At 38.5% G+C, this 23,836-nt stretch overlaps 1 protein-coding gene across 9 annotated transcripts in view; it reads left to right on the forward strand.

Annotated features, from left to right (window-relative positions):
* ENPP2 (ectonucleotide pyrophosphatase/phosphodiesterase 2) overlaps positions 1–23,836 on the forward strand; it is a 70,079-nt gene that overhangs the window by 26,264 nt on the left and 19,979 nt on the right. For 8 of the 9 annotated variants that reach the window (XM_048940811.1, XM_048940813.1, XM_048940814.1 and 5 more), the window contains exons 7-12: positions 802–881; positions 2,053–2,172; positions 11,121–11,176; positions 13,349–13,414; positions 14,089–14,161; positions 22,476–22,587. In XM_048940811.1, the coding sequence (XP_048796768.1) occupies positions 802–881; positions 2,053–2,172; positions 11,121–11,176; positions 13,349–13,414; positions 14,089–14,161; positions 22,476–22,587 (507 nt within the window). Of the gene's footprint in view, positions 1–801; positions 882–2,052; positions 2,173–11,120; positions 11,177–13,348; positions 13,415–14,088; positions 14,162–18,809; positions 18,966–22,475; positions 22,588–23,836 lie in introns of all 9 variants that reach the window. The other variant, XM_048940820.1, reaches the window with a different exon arrangement.

Below are 23,836 nucleotides of genomic sequence, written 5' to 3' on the forward strand. Positions count from 1 at the left end.
AGCAAATTGCATTAGTCCCCTTAGGTTTAGATGGTATCATCTGGTGGCTTGAAGGACCCTGGCTAAAGCAGCTTACAGCAAAGAATGAGAAGAGAGCTGCTTTAGGGAATGCAACCCAGAATTGGTGGGGTTAATTTGGTTTGCCAGCAAATAAACGAATCTTCAGTATGTGATATGTATCATAACATTGTATAGCCTAGTTGAGGTGTGCCTGGAAAATTTTGCACTTGAATCACACATGTGGAAGACGTGGGTCCTGGATTTGCAGTGTACTGAACACACTGTATGTTTGAGCTTTTTAGTGTAGTATGGTAGCTTAAGATATGTGAGATATTGAGATATGTGCTCATATCCTTGAAAGGTGTTTTTTTCACTGTCTATTTACTGTCCCTTGCATTTGTGTAGCCAACTGGGGAGCTGTGGCCAAAGCCTATTGTGAAACTCCTGCTTCAGTGTATTTGTCATTTAAAATTAGTCCGTGATTTCTCATGTTCCTTTACTTAACAGCAAGACACTTCCAGTGAGTATGAACACTGAAAGCGGGATAACTGGGAAGGGAGTCCATGGAAATGTAGCTAGTTTAGTAGTACTAGCTTCTCTGTTTCAGCTGTTTACTGTGAAGTGCAAAGTAGCATGTGTGGATTTAGCACTGCAGGAAGTCTTGCCAGTGGTCATCAGAGGGTGATCATTTAAGTTGGTTAAAGTTTAACCACTTTCTGCAGCATTTTCAGTGAAAGCAATTGACTTTTTTGTCTCAGAGCTTCACTTTTGTAACGTTTGCATTCCCTGCTGATTTTTCAGGATCATGTGGAACACATTCTCCTTACATGAGGCCGGTCTACCCTACAAAAACCTTCCCCAACTTGTACACCCTCGCTACTGTAAGTCCTTGGGAAGGATTTTTTGGTGATAAAATGTTGCACTTCACTAGAAATGTGGGTTGTGGGAAGCAATATATATATATTTTTTAATAGAACTCCTTCACAGTCAATCCTTCTTTCCCTTATGTTAAGTAGTTTTTTTCAGTATTTTGAAGTTTTGAGATAAAGCATTTCTCTCTAATATGCATGTTACTGTTTTCCTGCATTTTCCTATGCCTGTTTTTGCAGTTATTTGTACTGCTGTATAATTACAGGTCATGGTTTTTCTGGGGGGAAAAAAAACAACAGCCCAGAATACAACCAGCAGTTGTTCCTTCATTGGAGCAGCTGAAGTCAGTAGGGCTGACTTAGCAACCCACTTAAAATTTACAGCTGCTGAGTGTGTCTGGATGCTGCTTGGGTTCTACAGTAAACGAACCATTACTTCTGTGCCCTGGTGGCACAGCTGGTGGCCAGGCTGTCCCCAAGTCTGAGATGCAAACACTGCCATGTGTCAGTGCTCCTGAAGCAGAAGCCACTTTTTTCCCCCCCCTTTTTCTTCCTTTGCACAAATATTAAGATAAAAGAAGGGATGGACAAACAAGTAGCTGAGTATGGGAGAGGGCAGGAGAGAAAGGGAGATCAGAAACCTCTTAAATCACCTTTACTTCTGGAGAAGTGGAGGTATAAAGCCTCTGGGTTTATATCACTGTTTGGGTGTCTTGCTTTCATTTCTTCTTAGAAATAGCTCTAACAGAAGCACTAGTAAATATAAACTATTATAAAATGAGCATGCAGATTCTAACTCTTGCTACTGGAAAATGAATTACCATTTCCAGAAAGGGAATTCATAAAGAGGAACTCAAAGTTCAAATAAATCTTCTTCTTCTTTTTTTTTTTTGCTTATTTTTGATGGCCTCAAACTAACTTCTAACCAGTGAGAAAATACTTCAAAATATCCAGCAGCAGCAGTATTTGTGCTTTTTTTTTTTTTCCTTTTAGCACAATTCAGTCATTTCCTGCTGTTTTCACTACTACAGCCAATTTTAAATGTTCTTATGTTGAAGTTAAAACCTTTTTTGCTGTTACAAAGACACCCATTTTAAAATAATTCAGTGGTATTTGCAGATAGCTATGGGGACTGCATTTATGTGCATTAGGGTTTTACTAATTAATCTACTTCTGCACAAAGGGACTCTATCCTGAATCACATGGAATCGTTGGCAATTCAATGTATGACCCAGTGTTTGATGCCAGCTTCAGTCTTCGAGGGCGAGAGAAATTCAATCACAGATGGTGGGGAGGTCAACCAGTAAGTTTCAGTTTCCCTCCTTCTCTCTCCCTCCTCCTTCCCCTCCCCCTGTGCTGTGGAACATAGCCAATAATAATAATTAAAAAGTACATCTGTGAACAATTTGTACCTGATCTCCCCATGGCTGGCCTTGTGTCTATCAGTGCAATGTAACGTTTTTAGTTGGCTTTTGCTTTTCAGAATAATAAAGCCATTGATTATGGAAAGGTGCTTGTGTTGATAAGTATAAATTAGATGTGGCTGGGAAAAAACCCTCATTTTAGGCAGCAGTTTAACACGAATTACTGTATTTTTGTCACTGTGGCACAGCGTTTCCTTTTCATTACGGGTTTCTCAGGTTTTCGTCCTAGCAATGTTCTTCTGGCAGTTTCAGTATTAATGTTCTGTCAGAGTAGCATGGCACAACTTCATAATTATTATTTGTTAAGTCCACAAGTGATTGCTGTTACCTGACATGCTGCAGAGGGTGTAGAAGTTTGTGAATTAATTTCTGCCTAGAACACAGCAGCAATGGCTGAGTGGATCTCTCTCTTGAATAAGCATTGCAATTGGTTTTCTCCAGGTCTGAATCCTTATTTTAGGCATGAAAATGGCCTCTTTCTAAGGATTAAAAGGAGGTCCCTTTACTTCTACTGAACTTTCTCCTATTACCATATGCTTTAGTGACCTGCTTTAAATTGCCAGCAAAGATAGTTTTAAATTAAACTAGTAAGTTTTACATGCAAGCAGCCAAGGTGCATATACTACATTGATAACTTAGGGACTAGCATGTGAAAACTTCCTGAGCAGTTAAACCAGATAGTGCCATTTTCTACACCAGAAATTGACGCCATTTTTACAGGAAGCAGTACAAGTCTTCTTACTCCCTGAGGAGCCACTCTGTAATCAGAAAGAATGCCTCTAAATGGGAACCAGTGCTAGATTTCTTCATACATCAGTACAGATTAAGGCTTGATGGAAAGGAGCTCTGTGGAGAAGGACCTGGGTGGACAACAGGTTGACAGTGAGCCAGCAGGGTGCTCCTGCAGCCAAGAGGGCCAGGGGTATCTTGAGAAGAGTGTGGCCAGCAGGACAAGGGAGGTTCTCCTCCCTCTCTTCTCTGCCCTGGTGAGGGCACATCAGAAGTTCTGTGACCGATTCTGGGCTCCTCAGTTTAACAAAGAGAGGGAACTTCCAGGGAGAGACCACAGAGATGATGAGGGGCCACTCCCATATGAGGAAAGCTAGGAGACCAGTGTCAGTTCAGCCTGAAGAAAAGACAGAGAGGAGATCTTATCATTGCTTACAAACGTATATAAGGTAGGTGTCAAGTGGATTGGGCCAGGCTCTTTTTAGTGGTGCCTAGTGACAGGACAAGGGGCAATGGGCATAAACTGGAATACAGGAAATCCCATACAAGCATGAGGAAAAAAATATATTTTGAGGATGATAGAGCACTAGAGCAAGCTGCCCAGAGAGGTTGTGCAGTCTTTCTCTGGAGATATTCAAAACCTGAGTGGATGCTTTCTGCTGCAGCTTAATCTAGCGAACCTGCATTAGCAGGGGGTTGAACTGGATGATCTCCAGAGGTCTAGCCTCTATGATTCTGAAATGTAGGTGTGTATTGGAAGGGGACTGGGAATACCATAATCTGTCATTGCTGTTTGCTCAAATGATCAATGTCATCCTCCAAATCTCTAAGACATTAGTGTCCCAGGAGACGAAAGGAAGTTACTTAGCAAGCATGTGTTATTTGTCCACATGTAGTTTTAGTCCACAACAAATGCGAGACAAGACCATTTAGAGTTGCAGGCAGATGTGTGACAGGCAGATGTCTGGCTGTAGCTGAGCCAGAATGAGGTATTTGTGCACTTGTAAAATTTGTCAGCAGTAATGAGGGGCGTAGTTGCTCCCTCACCCAGCTATGACCTGGGTTAGTTTTTAGCATAGTTTGTGTAGAGTAGAGAAGGTGATGCAGTGCCAGGCTGTTATCCATCTAGATCAGAGCAAAGCAGTGGGATAAAACTAGGAGCAGTGAAAGGGAGGCAGCAGGTAGCTTCTTCCTTCATCCTAGCTACAGCAGCAGCCACACACTGAATGGCATCTGCAGTGTGCTTGCTGCAGTCAAACATGGATCTCATGGACAATAGTGTGGGCCAGCTGTTTGGTAGCTTGTTAGGCAGCAGCAATTTTAATTGTACATTGCAAATTTAATTGTGCATCTCAACCGAGTTTATGTAGGAATAACTCAAACTTTCAGGGACTGTACAAATGTCTCTATTTTTAAACTGCAATATTTTAATAGCCTGTGTATGTTGCATCAGCTGTCATGTTGAGTGGGGGATATTGGGTAATTCTAACACCCACTCATTAGGAACACCTCTGCTATTACAGAGAATATAAGTCATTCCAGATTGTAAACAAGGGTCATGAAAAATGTCAGCTGAAAAGGGTTCAAGGAAGTTACACAACTGTGGATGACCACACGCTAGAAAAAAATTCTCAGAGGATAAAGGGGAGTGTTGTATACACAAATAAGGGTGTTAAAATAGAACAGCTGATCCAAGGATGCGTTAAAAGAAAAATACAGGAATCAGATAATAAGCTGGAAATCTCCTTGGAGTACTGGGAACATGCATAGAGGGATGGCTGTAATTCAGTTCCTACGCACTTATTATGAGGAGAACCTGTAAGTCTGGCAAATGTGAGTGGCCACCACTGCCTGGGTTAGAAGAGAGAACATTTCTGCAAGAAATCTGCTAACATAAATGACCCCCTCTCTGCACATGGAGGAAATGCATGGTTTGCATGTATTTATTTGCAGAATCAAGGAAGTGTGAAAATGAGCTACTAAAACTTAGAGGGCAGAGATTTTGATGGGAAAAAAGTTCTTTCTCCTTTATGTGGATTAGATACATAGTTCTAATTCATTTCTAATTGAATTTGATCTCTAAGTGAATTTCTAATTATTTTTTATTATTTTACCTAAACATCACACTGACTAAAAACTGCCAAAAAAAGGACAGGTTTTCAAAGACAGTAAAATTAAGGGAGGAAGAAAGAAAGTCTTGCCTGTACATCACAAAGTGTTATTCAACCAATCCCTTTTAGGTCTTGGTCTCAAAGTGTAGTATGCAGCTTCAGAGAGGTACTTGGTTAGCACAGAACAGGGAATTATCATCTAAAACTGCCCACCTTCCCTAGGAAGGAAGAAGTTGTTATTGGGGTCCCTAGCTTCACATTATAATTAGAAACTGCCTTGAAGAGAATGTCATTTAACATTAATCATTCCTAAAATACTTCCTTGCTCCTGGACAAGTCTACTGTATATAGTTTGTTAAAATGTATGTTGTTTTTTTTTTTTTTTGTTAAATTACTTGTTCTGATAGTGAGCACTTTGCTAGGAAGCAGCCAAGCTAACACATGGCATCAGTGAGATTTGACAAATGAGTAGTTTAATGTTTTCACACAGGGAATTGTGAGAAATTTATTTTAAAAGCAATAGGAAAAGGGGAAGGAGGGAGCAGGTAGCTTTGGAAGTGCTCAGGGATCCTCTAACTGGTGGTGAGACTTCCTGAAACCTGTTTTTCGGACTTAGTATATAACCTTTATTTATTATATAAGCTTAAAACCACCTTGTTTTTTGAAAGAAAAAAATGTGTGACAGGAAACAGCTGCATAACCACTCCTTCTCGTATTGCTACAGCATCTCACAGAAATTGTGAGCATCAGAGCCCCTGTTCTCAAAGGAGAAACTAACTTCACTGCTCATTTTTCATGAGACTGAGACTGTTTTCATCCAAGAAACTTCAATCACTGAAGTCAACTGCCTAAATTAAGACCCCAGCTGCCTTTGGCTTCCGTTTAGCAGTAGTTTTCCACATGTTGATTTGGCTTACATTGCATGCAATATGTTGCTTTTCTCAGTGATCTTAGAAATAATCCTTTGGTCTCCTTAAGATCAGAAGATGATAGGTATAATACTGTAGTTTTATGAGGGCTGTAGTTAATGAGGACAGAGAGGCCCCTTGAGAAGGCTGTCCAGCTTGTATGTGAGTTTGCCGCAAAAAATGCCTCTCTTTTCAGAAATATCTTAATTATAACAGCATAGAGGGTGCTTTAGGGCACCTTGTATGACACTTTCACTTTTAAAATTGTAAGAAAGAGGAAATATGGCTAAAGCAAGGCCTGTGGGAGTCATGACTCCAACTTTTACCTCACTGGCAGGAAAAGTGCAAATGATGCAGGAAGGTAACAAGTAGCATCACTGTGCCAAGTTAATTCTACTTGCATGCATCACTCTTGTTTATGTTTGTTTGGGAAATAGTGATCATCAATCCTAGACATGGAAGGGATTTCCCATTCCTGCATGGCCTCCTCCCAGTTGCAGTGGGTGTCTGTGCTACCTCCATTCCTGACGTGGATTTCCTTCCCTGGCTGGCAGCTGTGTTTGCTCAGCTCGCAATGAGGCCTGCCCCTCCTGTTGGCCCTGACCTGAGGTGTGCCACTGCTGTTCTTGAATGATGCAACAGGACACAGGCAGACCTTGAAAATGTATGGACATTCTTTTATTCACAGAAGGTTAAATGTAGGGAGATGCTGCGCTGTCCGTGCAGGTTTTCAAAGACAGTTCAACAGCCATTTGAAGAACTTTGTAGTATTTGTGCAAACACATGCCTAGGAACTGAAAGAAGGGAGAACTTGGGACTTGTGTATTGCATAGTGCACTTCCACCTGAAGTTGCTTAGCCTCTCTATTTTTATCAGTAAATAAAAGAGAAAAAGAAAGAATAACTGTAGTCTGTCAACAAAGAGGATCTACCTAGCTTACAGTAGATGTCTTGTAAGCATCTAGTTAACCACGTTTATCATGTCTTGGGATGTTTGCCAGTGTACTTGAGTTGAAACAGTGGTTCTGTAATTTACCAAATCTTTTTATGATGGAAAATTTAGATATCCTCCAATTCCCAATATGCCACAGTATGAACACAGACTAGTTAACCTTTTATATATATATATATATATATATATATATATATATATATATATATATATATATATATATAAATTTTAAATATGTATTCCTCTCTTATTTGCTTAAGCAATTAAATCAGAAATATGGTCTTTTCATAACTTACAATGCTATAAAATTGTGTCCCATCTGAAAACCAGAGTGCTCATCTGATGTAGAATTTTATAGGTATCTGTTTAACTAACATTTGCACTTAAAGCCAATGTATTTATGTATGGCAAATAAATTACATAAGTTCACAAATGGAACTGACCTTGCAATGGGTAACACAGTACACTTTATGATAAATGACCTGAACAGATGTGACAGATGTGTATATAACATATTGCATTTACATGCTCAGTACTGGAATATCTAGGATTAAATAACTTAAGGACTGTGACTCTAACCAACAGAGAGGAGATGAAACAATTTTTATTCAGTTCCTGATTTTGACTGTTTCACATGGACAGTGTTGAGAGCACATCACCTAATTTTTTCTTTTGTATTGTACACTGATTGCACGGACTCATATTAACTTGGAAGAGGCATGAATGACTTGCACTCTCTCTTGAAAGTCAGTGAATTTAAGTTAGTGACACTGAGAGATGAGGCTGTAGTAGCAGCTTACCTTGATTTTGTACTGGAGTTAATATCCTATAGCCAAGAGTAGGAAGTAAATTTGTGCATGCCCATCATCTGTTCCAGCTGCCAGTCTGTTACCTGATTTTAGCTAATCAGTAAAGGGTTATGGCTACCAGGAGCACATCTGGTAGAGAAATAGTGACTGCCATCACTATATTCTGTCACAGCTCCAAAACATATTAGAAGTTTGATGTTCAAGTTTGTAGGTGAAAACTCTTTCATCTGGGAGACTGCTGCTGCTTCAGTGAGTACTGTAAGGTCACAGAATCATTAAAGTTGGAAAAAACCTCTGTGATCATCTAGTCCAATCAACCCATCCCTGCCATGCCTACTAAACTTCTCATTTTAAATGATGTCTCTGCAAACGCTTTGTTATGTGTAGTGGCTTTAGGTATGATGTTGAATCACATTGGGCTTTATTATTTTGCTTTTAAACAAACCAAAGGTTGTTTTGTTTTTTTAATATCCTGTTCAAAGAAAGAGGGATGAATGTCCAGTAGCTTTTCTTTTAACCTTGGTTTCAACCAGTCTCTGCCTGGAAAAGTCCTGAGGGAGTCGTTTCAGACTTTACTTCACATACATTGCAGATAGATATGGACCATTTGACTTGTTGGTCTTACTTTAACAGATCGCTGTCTTAGCCGTTTCAAGTGCAGCAGATGCATTTTCTCATTCAAATCGTTAATGCCAATGTAAATTGCTGCATTGGGAGCAGAGGGAGTGCTTTTTTTCCCTATCTGAAGCCAATCCAGGTGCCCTTTCAAGGGACATGCTGTTCTCTTACTGCTGACAGAAGATAGTACAACTAGGGGTGATCCCTGCTAAGATCACCTGGGAGAGATTGTCAGACCCTACAGTATGATAGAGGAGAAGCCTGAAATAGACATCTACAAGTGATTTCAGCAATGCTAACAGTCAGGAGAAGCACAGGACATACTCAGCTGCTGTGGGTGGAACTTGGCTTGTTTCATTTAGTTGACAAGATGCAGACTGGACCACCTGTATGTGTGCAGTCCAAAGCACTAGAAAGTCAAACAGATGGTAAAATTCTAAAACTGAATTCCCTGGACTTAGTTTATTGGTACCATCCCAAAGTTAACTGCAAAATTATTTCAAGTTTGCAGGAACACAAACACTTTCAAAGAAAAATAAATCTGCTGCAGCTCTGGAGGGACAATGGTTTTCCAAGTATAGCAAGACCAAGGAGCATAACAGCAGTGGAGCTGACACTCGTTATGCTAAATTTATATTTGACCTCTCTCCTCTGCTGCGGTAGGATTCTGCTCTGGGAATAAATCTGAAGTGCAATGGAAAATGTATTTGCTTTAAATGTTGACTCTTTTTCATGTGGGAAGGCCGAGAACCACTAATGAGTATGGAGTAGCTCCTGTCTTAGTTTGACACAGGGTCTGGGTTGGAGTTATATACCCTTTGCTGACATAGATGACACAAACGGGCTTGTGGATATGTCTTTGCATTACAGGCACACCTCTGACTATAGCATACAGCCTCCAGCTTGAAGGCAGCTTTCCTTGCCTCTCCTCGCTTTCAACCGCATCTTTCTGTCCAGTCAGTGTTTGTCCATGAGCATTCCAAAACAGTCTCTCTGTTGTTCAGTAGTGTCCAGATTCCCATGTAAAATCAAATTCATGGACTTTCTGCTTCTGTTCTTGTTGCGTTCATTTAGTAAACAATCATTTCTATAGTTACCTTGGATATATTCTTCCCTGAAAAAGACAGGATACGTTACCAGAACGTTAGGATGTAATAAAAACAACTGCTTTTTTTATAGCTGTGATTTTAAATGAACTGGATTGAGTTCTGTCAGATTTGAAGGAGTAAAAGATGTAAAGATAAGGTAGGAGGTATGTTCGTGGCACTAGAAAGGAAAATAGGATCCATTTTTCCATAATTGTGAACATAACAATATTCAAATTTAATTTCCATTAACTACAGCCTCAGTGTGGAAATGATCTTCCGTTAGACTGTGACAAATTAAATTCAGTTAAGGCTAATGCATGAATAATTCATGCATGACATTTGAATAATGCATGCCTAGGTGACAGTTTATAAGTGCCCATTAGAGCAAGGTAGAGTGGCCTTGAATGTATTTTGAAGAGCTGATTTAAAGTAAGTCAAAGATTTTTCAATCATTAAGGAAGGGATCTGTGTTTTGGCTTAAATGGTCATAAAATGACTAAACTGTGGAATGTGTAAATAATGACACGGGAAAGCAATTCTCTAGTTTTATGCATAATATTAGCATTTAAGTCATTACCACTTTTGAAATAAGTTTTAAAATAATTTGCTAGATCCTTGCAAAGAAATTCAGTCCCACCAGGCTACAAACTGATTATGGACCTTTTTGATTTTGGGTCATTCTGTTTCCCCTGCCTTCTATAGGTATTCTTAGAATAAAAATAAAAGAGAAAGAGGCAATGAGGATAACTAGAGTATGATGTGGTTTTCACTGAAGAAAGATCAAACTAACTTGAAAAGTAATAAACAGGAGTGAATATAGTTGCAATGTTTTGTAGAAGTGAGAAGAATTAATAACGTGTTTTCCCAGTATGGGAACAATATTAAGGTATGTGACATTGTGACATTGCCAGTCTCAAACCAAACAAAACTACACTCATACATTGTGTGTCTATACTGTAGAACGTGCTGCTTCAAACTGTTTTATAGCCAGAAAATAGATGAGTTTAAAAAATGAATTTGAAAAACTCTGGGAGATTGTTCCTGTCATTTCCATCCATCACCACTTTGGGTGAGCTCAAAAAGTTCTTCACCTTCTATGGAGCAAGGTGTTCCTTCACGCTTTCTTTATACCTCTGCTCCCTTTTATTTTTTGGTACTCCTTATCAGCTCATTATTTGCTGATGGCTACTGATAACAGAATCAGCAAAGAGGGTTTTTTATGTAGACCCTGCTGAGTATTGAGCTGTGTTCTTTCCTACCTGAGTGTCCTTCAAAACTTGAATGTTAAAGAGCGCAGGTGAGGTATGTCTGATTTTTGGAAATTAAATGGGGTGAGATACTTGTGAAGTTTCGGTCCATGTATTGTAATGCTTTCTGTTAGAAGTAACAAAGATATTTAGGGGTGAAACTACAAAACATCAGCTGATGCATTGCTACAGAATCTGTGTAGGTTTGTCACTCCACACGTTCAAATTAGGGATGGAAGCTGAAGCCTGCAATTTTTATTTCTAAGCTCAGGGTAGAAGAATGTGCCTTGAAAACATTTTCTTTTGATTTCAGAGGGTCATTAAGGATCTGAACACATTCTAATCCTCTTATATTTTCCTCATTAGATTTGGATTACTGCAGCCAAGCAAGGGGTGAAAGCTGGCACATTCTTCTGGTCTGTGTAAGTGTCTCTGTTTTCTGGAGATTTGTAACTAATAAGTCTGAATTAATTCAGTGCAAATATTTATTAATTGTTTTCCTTGCTGTAAACGTTTGGTAGCTGCTCAGTTGGAGACTGTACCTGTAAGCCTCGCATTTCATTTCTCAAATGTTTCTCATAACTAAAGCTAACTACAGTTTGACACAGGTTTATACACTGATATTTAGCAGCTGTTTGAACAAAAGTAGAGTGACTGTATCAAAAATTACTTTCCTTCATTTGACTGTGTTGTTTTGCCTCCTCAGTATTGCTGGCAAAGTCTTCTAGACTTCTGAGTGTTTGTGCAAGACTTTTATTTTCTTCACTTCATGTGACATCAACAGCCTAATTCACTCCCTCCTTTTATGATCCAGCCTGGCCTTTGAATAATAATAATCTAGTTCCCATTTATTAAGAGATAGCCTTGAGGACCTTTGCTCTTTTTTCTGTTCTTTAATGGTTCTGAATTATTTTCCCTTGTCCCAACTAAGACATTTTTCTAACTAAAAATGAATGAGTTTTAATAACTTCTGAGTTCTGAGGAATTCAGATGTATCAATGTCTCAATTTCCTTGAAGTGGCAAGATTGCAGGAATGAAGAAAATGGTCATACTATCAAGATCAAAAGTACTGATGGGATTTGCCTATTTTTTGGTTCCATTTTGAATAATATTCTTTGGTGCTCTGAATATCATAAGCATATGGAAGAAATAATAAATGTACAGTGTATATAGCTGGTGAGAGGTTTAGGTTTGCAAGTCATTTACCAGTCAGAGCTTTGATCTGCTTCTCTACAAAGCACAGAAATTTATGCAATACCAAAGCACTACAACTACATGGGAACCAGAAGCACCTTGGCTGATCCATATCTGGGGATATATAAAACATTAGGAAAAATAACCAAGGCTGAATTGTAGATATATATGCCTGTAGCAAGAAAGGGATTCAGCCACTTTACATATGAATGAAATACATCCTCCTTAAAACTGTACCATTTAATTTGGAGCATGGAATGTTTTTGGTGAAGAAAACTCAGAATAACTCTTTTAAGGAAACAGTAGTATTTAAACACTTCTAAGTCTCAAGTGATTTATTTTTTAAATAATGAAGATTTTTCAAATTGGCCAGCTAGTAAGTTTCAAAACGGCAACACCTAACATTATTCTGTCTTATGATATTTCTTTGTCTGCAAATTTTAGCATTATTTCTCATCTTATAATTCTACAAGTGGAAGTTTCCTGTGTAGATGGAGAATGGCAACCAGTGTTGTTGTACAAGCCATTAAGTAACTTGTTTCAAAATGACATCTGCATTTCTCCATCAAATACACTTCCAAAAAATGCTGAATTTAATTCACTAAGGTGAATCCAAGATGGTTGTACATGACTCTTATTGGGATTCTGCAATTGATCTAAGGGAATTTGAAACCACTGGTGCTGTTGTATTAAAACACTTGTATGGTCACTGATCTGCAGAGCTTTCTTAAGATGAGATATTTTGAAATGTAATAGCTGTTTACGTGTTTAGTAATTCCCATAGCAATAATTTGGCTTCAGCAGCCAAGTGAGATGTCTCAGGATAACAGTGAATTGTGATTTATCCATTCTGCAGAGAGAAGTTGTAAATGTTGTGTGAGTCACCATGCTGATTGCCTGATGTTTCAGATGACTCTGGTTTGATTTACACCTGCTTAATCCTGTTTGGTTACTATTAAGTCAGTGGGAGTTTTTCCAATGTCTTTAAGACTAGCAGTTAGATTTGTACCAGTGTGAGAAATGTCATGGTTTTCACTCATGCCAGCTATCCAACGGCAGCACTACCGTGCATAAAAGCAGTTCATCTGGGTTAAAGATACCAGGATGGATCTTTAGTCACTGCTATTAGAATAGTTCAGTTTCCTACCTTCAGTTCTGACTCCGTTTATGAGCTTTTAATCCAATTTATTTAGGAGTATGTGGACATTCAAGAGATCAGATGCGACTATTTGCAAAATAAGAATCAGTACCAAACAAGAAACAAGATGCAATATACTAAAAGGAAATGACATTATTATGATTGATGATAGTCACTGTAGAATCAGTTCATAGCAAGACTGTTCTGATGCTTCTTGTAGTCTCTGATAAAAAGGCGTTTTTTTGTGTTTTTGTGGTCTAGTGTCATTCCCCATGAGCGCAGAATACTAACAATACTGCAATGGCTGACCCTTCCGGATAACGAAAGGTAATTCAACCTGTTATTGGTTAATTTCTAGCCTATACTCTTCTCAAAAATAACTGGAAAAGAGCAAGAGGAAGTTTAATTTTGTTAAACTACCATTGATTTCAGGATTTGGTTTGATTTGTTTTGATTGGTTAGATTTGTTTGTTTTTTTATCCTAGCTTTTAACCATCTTCATTTTGATTCTCAATAAAAGTATGGTATCAATTTCTTTCCCATCTAGAAGCATTTAATTACATAGATTAACATGGATAGTTCTTAGCCTACTGAGTCTCATATGGCTTAACAACCTTGTAGGCAGTGGCAGAACTGGACTCTGAGGACTGGGAAAATTTTAAGATTTTAATGATGACTGTTTTTTCCATATACAAGTTTGCACACTCTGCTGGCTGCAAAGCTCCAGAGGGCTACTGTTGTGATCCCACTTATAGGGCTAAGAAAGCACGTGTCCTCAGATGGTACCCTGGGTGCTTCTCGGGATGTGTTCTGGGATTTAATAAAGTTGTAGAACAATTAATTACTTAATCATCATATCATGGAAACATATGATTGAGAAACAGTTCTCTTTAAAGCCAACTCTCATTGCAAGGTTGGTTTTATTTGGCTTGAGCTGGCAGGTTTGGGGCTTTTTGTTGTTGAAGGAAAGCTGTCCTGAACAAGGCCTTTCTTTCTTTCAGGCCTTATGTTTATGCTTTCTACTCCGAGCAACCAGATGCTGCTGGCCACAGATATGGACCTTTCAACTCAGAGGTTAGTAGAGATTTTCATCCGTAGAAAAAGCACACATCTAGAATACATTTTTAGAATAACTGCTGATGCTCAGAAGTAATATTTTTAGCAAATTTTTTCACCCATTTCTGTAGTATGCGTCACTTCTGCCAGAGAAAGCAAAATTATTGTTTAAGGATTTATCTTGTGATTCAGTTCTGAGAAGGAACGGCCCATGCCTTTCATAGATTGTTTCTCTTTGTGATATGAAAATGCAAATGGAAACTTCTCTTTGGCAAAAATGAGATTGTAATTGGGTGCGACAACAGAATTTAATGTTCCTCAAACAGTTTATCCTTCTTAAACGTTATAAAACTATAATGCACAAAATACTGAGGAAAAATACAGTGAAGAGAAAGGCTTATTTAATGCTAACAGCCTGCAGTAGCCAAAGTAATAATTCTAGTCTGTCATGAGCTGTAAAAAGCAGCTATTTCCAGTTTCATATAGACCCTAGAGGATTTCAGTTAGTTTTGCCAATACTGCTCCCTCAGGGCTGGTCTGTTGAGTTTGGAAAAGATTTTGAAGCATTGTAAGGTATTTTAAAGAAAAATTATGTGCAAAACACTGCAGTAGTTTAACCCCTTGTTTGGGGGTTCGGATTGCCAATGAGTACAGCTTCTCTGCCAGCATGGTGCAGGTTACAAGAACTTAAAGACTGTGTGGTTGTCTGGGATTTGTGGGGAGGGAAAGTAAGTTCTGCCCAAGTGTTTTACTGCTTGGGGTGGCTGGGGGCTGAGCATCTGGCAAAGCTCCTCTAGTCTCAGTGGAAACATATGCCTGTAAGTTGCAGCCACAAGACTTCAGGAGTTTTCATATGTGCTTTTTAAAGGGTAAACAAATGTTTTCAAATCTTTGAAAACTGAGGAGTATATTTACGCTTTGGAAGGTAATACCAATCTCCCTGAGCAGCCAGTTACCAAGCATATATTTCTTACTTGTTTGCTATACATCTGGTAGCTTCCTCTACTGGAGAAATGAGCAAAGAGAAGTAGCATTAATCTTTTTAAATGTACTTGAATTATTTGGGGCTGTTTAAACAAATTTACAGTGATTATGGATTTGCTGTGGGTAGCATCCCTGCTGGAGTAGTTTTAGCCATGGTCTCAAGAGCAGCATCAGAGAGGAGTTGAAAACACCATAGTGGATGGGAAGATAAAGTCCATGTTATGGATATCCTGCAGTTAATATCTGCCAACACTCCTGCTAAATTGATAGGCATTGATATGTTTTCATGTTGTCATCTGACTCCAAACAGGAGAGGTATCTGACTGGGCCAAGCAAGAGATGGATAATGAGAGCTGTCTGATTCAGATGCAGCTCAAGGATACACCACTTAATGATGCTTTATAGTTCCTCTTTTTGAAATATTACAAGTGTGCAGCTTATGACTGACAACTGTAATTTTATTTATCTGTAGACAACCGCTTCTGTCTGAGCAGAGTTGTGAGGCTCTTTCCATGGACTTAAAGGACAATATAAAGAAGATGACAGTGAATTTGATCTTTACATTCCAGCCTTTAACAAACCAATTTAGCACTTTATGCTGAGTAATGTAGTTTCAGATTGATCAGAAGTTTCTAAAAAGTGCAGTGTAACTGTATCATCACAGGAAAAATCCCTATAAAAGCAAAAGTCCCTAATGGCTTTTATTGCTTGAGGGTTCTTCTGGACGTTTATCTGAAGGCTGACCTCTAATTCAAGTTCTTAATAAGCATGAATTAATAGCTTGTGAAATTTTTACAAATGAATTGACTTATGCCATTTGTATTAAACACAAGAAGTGCTTGAAATTGATTTCTAGCCCATTGAGAACAGACAATTTAGCAGATGAGCATGTATGGGCTTGGAGTTCAAAGAGTGGCCACAACTTTCTGAATGGAAATTTAAGTAAATGAATACAGCTGTGTAAGTATACAGATGCTGAGATTTGTGAGGGGCCTCATTTCAGGATAGAGAAGCTGGGAATTACTTTATATTGTTTCTCTTGACACTTTGTTTTCAATATTATTTTTAGGAGCTACAAAATCTACATAAAACAGCTGGGAAGGAGTCCTCAAAGGGACCCTGTCCAGTTGCTTCCTAGATACCGAGAGCATGACCTCCCTGTGCAGTCGTTCTTTTCTTGTATACAGCTGGCTGTGGCTGGACAGTTGGAGTAATTCTGACCACTTCATTTTTCTTCATACAAAGGCAGATCAGTCCAACGCTTGCATTTGAATAAACCCTGTAACAACTATCTGCTATATTTAAGATAGGCTTTTTATTTCTTTTTTGAAGAGTCAAGATTTCATGCTGAGCTTTTGTTGCTGCATATGGTAGCTTGATAAATTGTTTCATACCTCAGAATCCTCCAGATCCTACAAAAGTCCATTAGAAAAGTGGGTGTTTACTAGAGCTTCTTATGCCAAATAATATTGTGAATGTTTTTCAAATGTATAATCTTAAAGGTCAAATGGCATCCATGGCCAATAATCTTCGACTTCCAAACTTCCAGACTTCAGCTGATAGCACTTAGAGCTTCAGAGGACGCACACAACAGCCTATGGACAGAGTTAAAAGCTAGGATTAAAGGGAATTAGAAGAATTTAAGCTTTATTGGGTGAACTGTCAGCACTGTTGATATAAATGGAATACATATTATGGTCAACATCCACTACGCTAACTTTGCATGTTCTCTAACATTATGAATTTCAGTGCAAATGAAACTGATTGCCTATGTAGGGTTTTTGTTTGTTTGTTTGGAGGGACATGAAGGAACTTCTCAGGAAGCATATTAATGGATTCTGCTGCATTTCCAGGGGCAGTTATGCAAGTTATCAAATATGTGCTTGCTCTTCATTTACTTCTGCAATTTTTTTTCTTTCCCTCTGTGCTTCTGCAGTTGAACTCTGGTATGTTGGTCCATCTGGGTCAAGAAGCAGAGCTTTGGCTGGCTAGTTACTCTTGTGATGTTACAGTTCCCTTCTGTAAGCAGGGAGGGAGATTTGTTTCCCTCCTCCATAACTCTATTCTGACTCTTTTCAAGCAAAACTAAGATGTGGCTGGTTAATAAGAACTTGGCTTTTTTTTTTTTTTTTTAATCTTAGCTAACTTTTATTTTTGAAAATAAAACTTCTAGATGTATACTACTGAAAGAGCTCTAAAACACATCGAAATCTGGCATTGCTACACTGTTCCTGCTGCTCCTCTAACACGCTGTCTTGAGACAGCCATTGTCAGTGTTCAGACCTGGGTCTCCTACGCTCGCGTTTCTGGCATACTGAAGCTCTGTCTGAGCGCCTTCAGAGAGAGTAAAATGAGAATCCTTCCTTTCCTTGCTGCTCCTCTCATCAGGACTGCACAAAGCTTGAAGCGTTTTAAAAACAGAAAACTCTGGTGCTGCTTTATTAAAATGCCTTTCTGGAGAGAGACGAATGAGACTGGACTAGAATCTCCTTTCCAGCTGCTTGCCTTGGAAGCAATGAAACAGCATGGCAGATGGTAACATTCCCTTCCTTCCCTTCCCTGTTTACATTGCACTGTTACTGAACAACTGTGAGAAGCTGACTAAACACATAGAAGTAAAATATCATCATAAACCAACTCTTGTCAAGCCCACTCAGCGTGCTCCGTTGTGTGCAGCGTATCTTAGTAAATATCTCCTTGTAGGCATCATCTGTCACTGCTTTGTATGCAACCCTGAGCAGTGCTGAGAGCCTGTGACTCACGTAAAGTCAGTGAGAGTGGTAAAGTTCTAAATTACAAGTGAGTTGATTAATGGGATGGTATTTTTTTCCAGTTATGTCTTACAAGGTTTTTCCCCTTCTGTTTATATATCCAGATATTCGTGCATTTATGAACAATTACCCACATGAGATATCATACCAAATGTACTAAGAAAATTAAATTTTCAAGTTGCCCTTAAAGCTGCTAACAAGGCAGGTGCTGCTTTCAAAGGCTCTGCCACTAATAAATATGCCCTACCTAGCTGATTTGAAGGATGCAAGCTCCAAGCTAACTGAGTCTCACCTTTACGGCTTTGTTCTGTGGAACTGCAGTCCCCAGTATGGATTAATGGGACTCTGGTGATTTCAGTGGGGTTTATGGCCTGGCACACAATGCGAATGCTACTGATGAGAATATCTACTGTCACCTATTTGAACAAAAATGTGTATGGAAAATCATGCAGAAAGCCATTTGGTCTGGACAGGTGCTAGTACTCATACCTGAAACACCCCCCAAGTGAGATGCACGTCCACCTGCCTTCTGCCCCAGACAATCATGACATTTTATGCAGAGATTTTTACTAAAATTGAAATTAAGCTTACTTTTGATAATACTAATGAATTGACACTTATCAGTTTTGAAAAACAATACTCATTCAAAACCAGAAGCCCCATCTATTTTCTGAAACACCAATTTCATTTGCTTTTATCCTGTCTGCTCTTGTAACTGCTGTTCTGCTTCCAGTACAATTTGGTGTATTCCTCTTTAAAGAGAGACAGATGCTAAATTGTCCAAAGGCCTGAATTTTTGAAAAGGCCTCCATTTATGCATAAGGACTAGCTGGCATAGGTGGCTTTGCTCTCTGATGTGAGTGGAGACAGGCTTTTTTTCTGAGTCCAGACATCTCTCCCCGCCAGTACAGGAGAGTAGTTATGGCTCCCCTCTTACTCCGCCTAAGAGACCTAAGAGAAAGCTTCCTCCTAAGAGGAGACAGGAAAGACCAGTTGCAGCTCCAAAGCAAAGAAGAAGAAAAGTACGTAGAGTGGATCAATATGCTGCGGAAGCTCGTCGGAAGAAAGTAAGTTTATGCATATTCCAAAATTCTATGACAGAAGTGCCACTTTTTAGGCACTTCTCTAGCTTTACCTTTTTCAACTTGAGAATCAATCCGTGCTTCAGGTTGGGATTTTGCAGACTTGCTTCTGTAAGTGCACTGAAGCACACAAAGGAAAGCAGCCAAAGCAGACCAAGTCTTCTGGGAGCTATGTTTTGCTTGTTTCAGACTGTTTGCTTTAGGGAAAGTCATCTTAAATCCTCTTATGATTCCAACCATCAGCTGGAGGCAATGTCAGATAAATACATGGGAAGGCAGAACTAGTGCTGCCAGCCCTCATTAACTCCCCAACTCTTTGGAGCCTGGTGACTATTTGAGACTCTATGTCTAGTTGCCCAAGTTCTGGAGATGTCTTGAAAACATGACTTATAAAATCTAAAAGGGAAAGAACTTGTAAAAGTTGTTTCAGAAACAATTACTTAAAAACTAGTTAGAGGCTTTGGAGTGCAAACGAGTCTTGATAACGTGGTTTCCGAATGCAGTGTATTTGCAATGGAAATGGTGCCAAAGTCTGTTTTCATTGGGCAAATGTCAGATGGGAATTGTTTTATTAGGAAAAGATGCAAGAGAACAAAAAAGCGTGTTCCCTATTATATTGTCTTTCTCCACCTGGCACTAAGTAAACATGTCAGGGGTGGGAGGTCACTTCAGTATTTCTTTCATTTCAGAATTTTAAGTAAACAATACAGAAACATAAACAAAATATTATATAAACCAAAAATATTTCTGCTTTAGGCATCAAACAAGAACCTTGGCGTGCTCCCTTGTTTCCTAAAAAAGCTATAGTCTTCTTCTCAATAGCATTTTTGTGGATGTATTTTTTAACTTGTTCCATGATTGAACTTAAAATAATTGTTTTGAGACAGATTTGGGAAGTGTGAAGGAGCAGACAGGGACACACAAAGCTTCAAGAACAGTTAATACAGATCTACTTGAGAGGAGAACTTATAACTGCTGCGATGATACTGCTATTTCTCATTAATTTACCTTCCCAAGTTTTAGCCGTCTGGCACAAACCTGCAGTATTCCTACTGATGTGAGCACATGTAGCTCTCCTTTTTCCTTGTTTCTCTTTCTGTGATTGAAAAGGTCATACAAGCTTCTTCTTATCCCTCTTCTTATCCTTACTGTGTGTTTATCAGTATTATTTTGAGAAACAAAACAAAACAAAGACATGATGTTACATGATGTTTCTCATCCTATCTGCAAATTCATCTTCTGGTGCTGATTGGTGAGGGTGGAATACAGTACAGATCGGATTCTACCATTTAAAATGAACAGTGACATTTCTTCTTCCTCCTAACAAGGCTTCTTCTAAAGGAAAATTCAGGAGAGAATCCAATTGTAATCTGTATGATTCAGATCTCATACTCAGTGTTTTCGCAATAATACCAACTCTTTAGTACTTGGATATCTGTATATCTTGAAAGACTATATGCTTTCATACATCTTTGCAAAGCCCTGATATCAACATACTGGGTGAAGAAAGATATATGCAAGACTTACTTGATCACCAATAATTCTTTGGAAGTTGCGCCTGGGGAAAAACACCAGCTTTGCTTCAGCACAAAAAAAGTAGCCTGAAAATGCCACCTACAGCCTTGAGTTGCAAGTTGAGGAACAGCCTGAGTGTAGTAAACTAATAAAAGCTAACTGAACTTAAAAAATAGAGAGAATGCAGTGAGGTGAAGTCTTACTGCCAAGGACTGTTTTCTGGGTTACTCTGAACACAGTCGAAATAGTAAAAACAGAAAGGTGAGTTGTGGATTTCTTTTATTTTTTTTTTCATGTGTGTCTTGTTTCTTTTAAAAATAGACATTTTCATTTATATTGACGTTTATACATTTTCAGAAATGTCACTGCAGACTTGTAGATGAAACTGGGAACGAGGGTAGTTAAACAATATTACCATTAAGCATGAATTCTTGAAATCTCAGGAAGCCTGCTGAGATCCACCTGGCTTTCCAGTTTCCCTAAATTAGCTTTGGATTCAGCATTTGGATTCAAAAATTGTATTTCCTTATATGATAGATGTTGTGCAAATAGAATTTCATAAAAAGCGTGCTCTCAGTCATTGAAGATGATTGACATGATAGTGAGAAAGCGCCGCTGCAAGAGGCATTTTTTTTGTTTTGTTTTTTCCTTTTATTTTTTTCCATTTTAATTTGAACTGTCCCATGGTTTTAACGAAACCAACTACTTAGTCTTTCCTGATTTCAAATATTTCAAAATATCACCTGTTACTTGGACATCTTACATAGTTTATCAAAACTATTCTTCCTCTATCCTCCTGTTTTCCTCTCCCACAGGTCACTTCTTCATCTACTTACAGTACCAACTGGGAGATGACATTTCCCATCTCATCTTCTGCACACTATCAGACTCGTTTAACATCCATCCCTTAATTCAGGCAGAGGGAGCTGAATTACTGCTTTCTGGGTCATACTAAAGTGATGTTTCTTCTCAGAAAATTCTGCCAAAATTTTGCTTTTTCTCATCCAAAATTTGTCAGCTTTCTGTTTTTCATTGGAAGAATATTTTGTTTTGTGTATTTGTACCAGCCAAATCAAACTGTCTGCGTACAGTGACAAGATACGCTTTCTTACAAAAACCAGAGCAAAATCCAAATCTTCTGCTTAAAATCTTACTTTAAAACATTTTCCTTCTCCGTTCTACCCAGTAAAATTGTTTCATTTTCTTGTAGCTAAAATCACAATGCTGTTAGAATTTTTTGGTGTTTTCTGTTTTCTTAAAGAAGCTTGAATTAAGAAATCACAATACCATATCTGTCTTCTGGGAGATGCTGACACTTTTGGCAAAACTATCACTTGAGATTTTGGAAACTGTTGGCTTTGAAGATGAAGAATGCTCCCTCCAAGCCCCATGTGTTACTCAAGTGACTTGCATGTTGTCATGCTAGTATCAAATGTAATTTGAAGTGAAATTCACTAACTAATTTGAATGAACGATCTTAAATCCAGAGCTTCATTTCATGTTTTGACTAAACCATTCACATAAAATAGCCACTTACAAGGAGCTGTTTAAAAGAAACAAACTGAAATTCACATGCATTTTTCTAATATTTTTACATCGCTTTACAAAGGCATGTATGCCATTGGGAGGCCCAGGATCATCCATAAAGATCTTCTGCTGTCCTGTGACAGCATCTCAACAAGGCTTTCTCATGTTGCAATAGATGTTTAGTGCTTGATCTAGTAGTGGTTGGCAATACTGCCTGTGACAAAGGGGTTGGATCTTGATGATCTCTGAGGTCCCTTCCAACCCAAGCCATTCTATGATGAAAATGGAAATAATAGTACAGTAATTGTAGGTGTAACAGCTCAGCCAAGGTTTTGCCTCTTGACCTGGATGTTATCACATCAGAGTTCTGCGAAAGGACCTTCACTTGTAGTAGAAGGAGGAACATTACAATTACAGTTAACTTTTTTCTCTCCTTTCTACATGTTTGTACAGATGATGGTAAATCCCCTGAGAGAGATTGACAAGACAGTAGGACAACTAATGGATGGACTGAAACAGCTGAAACTACATCGATGTGTCAATGTCATATTTGTTGGTGATCATGGTAAAATAAACAAATTCTTCATCAATATATGCAACCTTGCACAATGTAGCTGTACATATAATAGGTAGCTTAAATGAAAGTTCAGTTGAAGTTACTTTTGTGCTGTTTTTTTCCCCCAGTAGTTTAAATACTAAACCACTGCCAGTCAGTGTAAACTGGTAACTCTATTTTCCCTTTAATTGTCATTGGAGGACACTTCTCTTTCACATCAGAGATCTGGGTATTCTCCATTTAGAGTTTCTCAAAACTTGGCATTTTCAATATGACATCCAAGCACAGCTCTCCTTGCATGTATTGGAACACCATAATGTGCCTAAAATAATCTTTTAATAAGTTTTTGTAGTAGAAAACATTTTAATAGCATGTGAGGAGAGGAGTGGAGCAAGACATTTCTTGGCAATTAATGAGACAAGTTTTTCTACTAGGAGAAAGACTAGTATCTGTAAGGAGCTGTGTCCAACTTCAATAGAAAATGTCATCAAAGTAGTGGAAGAAGATAGAAAAACAGTCAAAAGTTATTTTCAGATCAGATGAAGAGTCACCAGAGAGCAAATATATTATTGGTAGGGTTTTTTTGTTTTGTTTTGTTAAGTCAGAAGAAACTTTGCAATGAGAATAAATCGCAAAGTCAAAAGAAAATTTTATTAAGTGATAAATGTGATCATGTTTGAGAGAAACCTGCTTTATCGTACCATTTTAGCACTCCTACTGAAAGTCACAGATTAATCATGCATTTGTAAGGAATTCTGGTCTGTGTAAGTCTTTGTCTAAGAACATCACACAAGAATGGCTAAATGAGCAATAAAATGGAATATGCCTTCTTTCTGGCCTTGGGGAGAGAAGGTTAAGGAGCAGGAAGAATTTCCAGGGGAGGTAGTGTTGTGCTGTACTGACTGTGACTGGCAACACATTCTTCCCTACCACAAGTGGCTGTAGGAGAGAACTGTTTATCTGTGGCTGACTTAGAACAGACCACCAACAGACAATACCTTTTGTGTATGACTTCTCTTAAAATCCTTTGTTTAAAAAAATTCAACAACCCCGAAGTAGTACACTAAACTAAAAACAGACTTTGATTTTTCCATGAGCTCAGTCTGAAGACATGTCAGTGCACACATGGTGGATGGGGTGCCTGTTGCTCCAGTGTTCAGTGCTAAGACTGGTAGTGCTAAGACTTGTGCAGGCAAGTACTAAAAGTACTCTTGATTTGGTTTCTATCAGTGTCTGTTGTTGCAACTAGATGACTGGA

This window comes from Lagopus muta, chromosome 3 (genome assembly GCF_023343835.1).
Source record: "Lagopus muta isolate bLagMut1 chromosome 3, bLagMut1 primary, whole genome shotgun sequence".
Lineage (NCBI taxonomy): Eukaryota > Metazoa > Chordata > Aves > Galliformes > Phasianidae > Lagopus > Lagopus muta.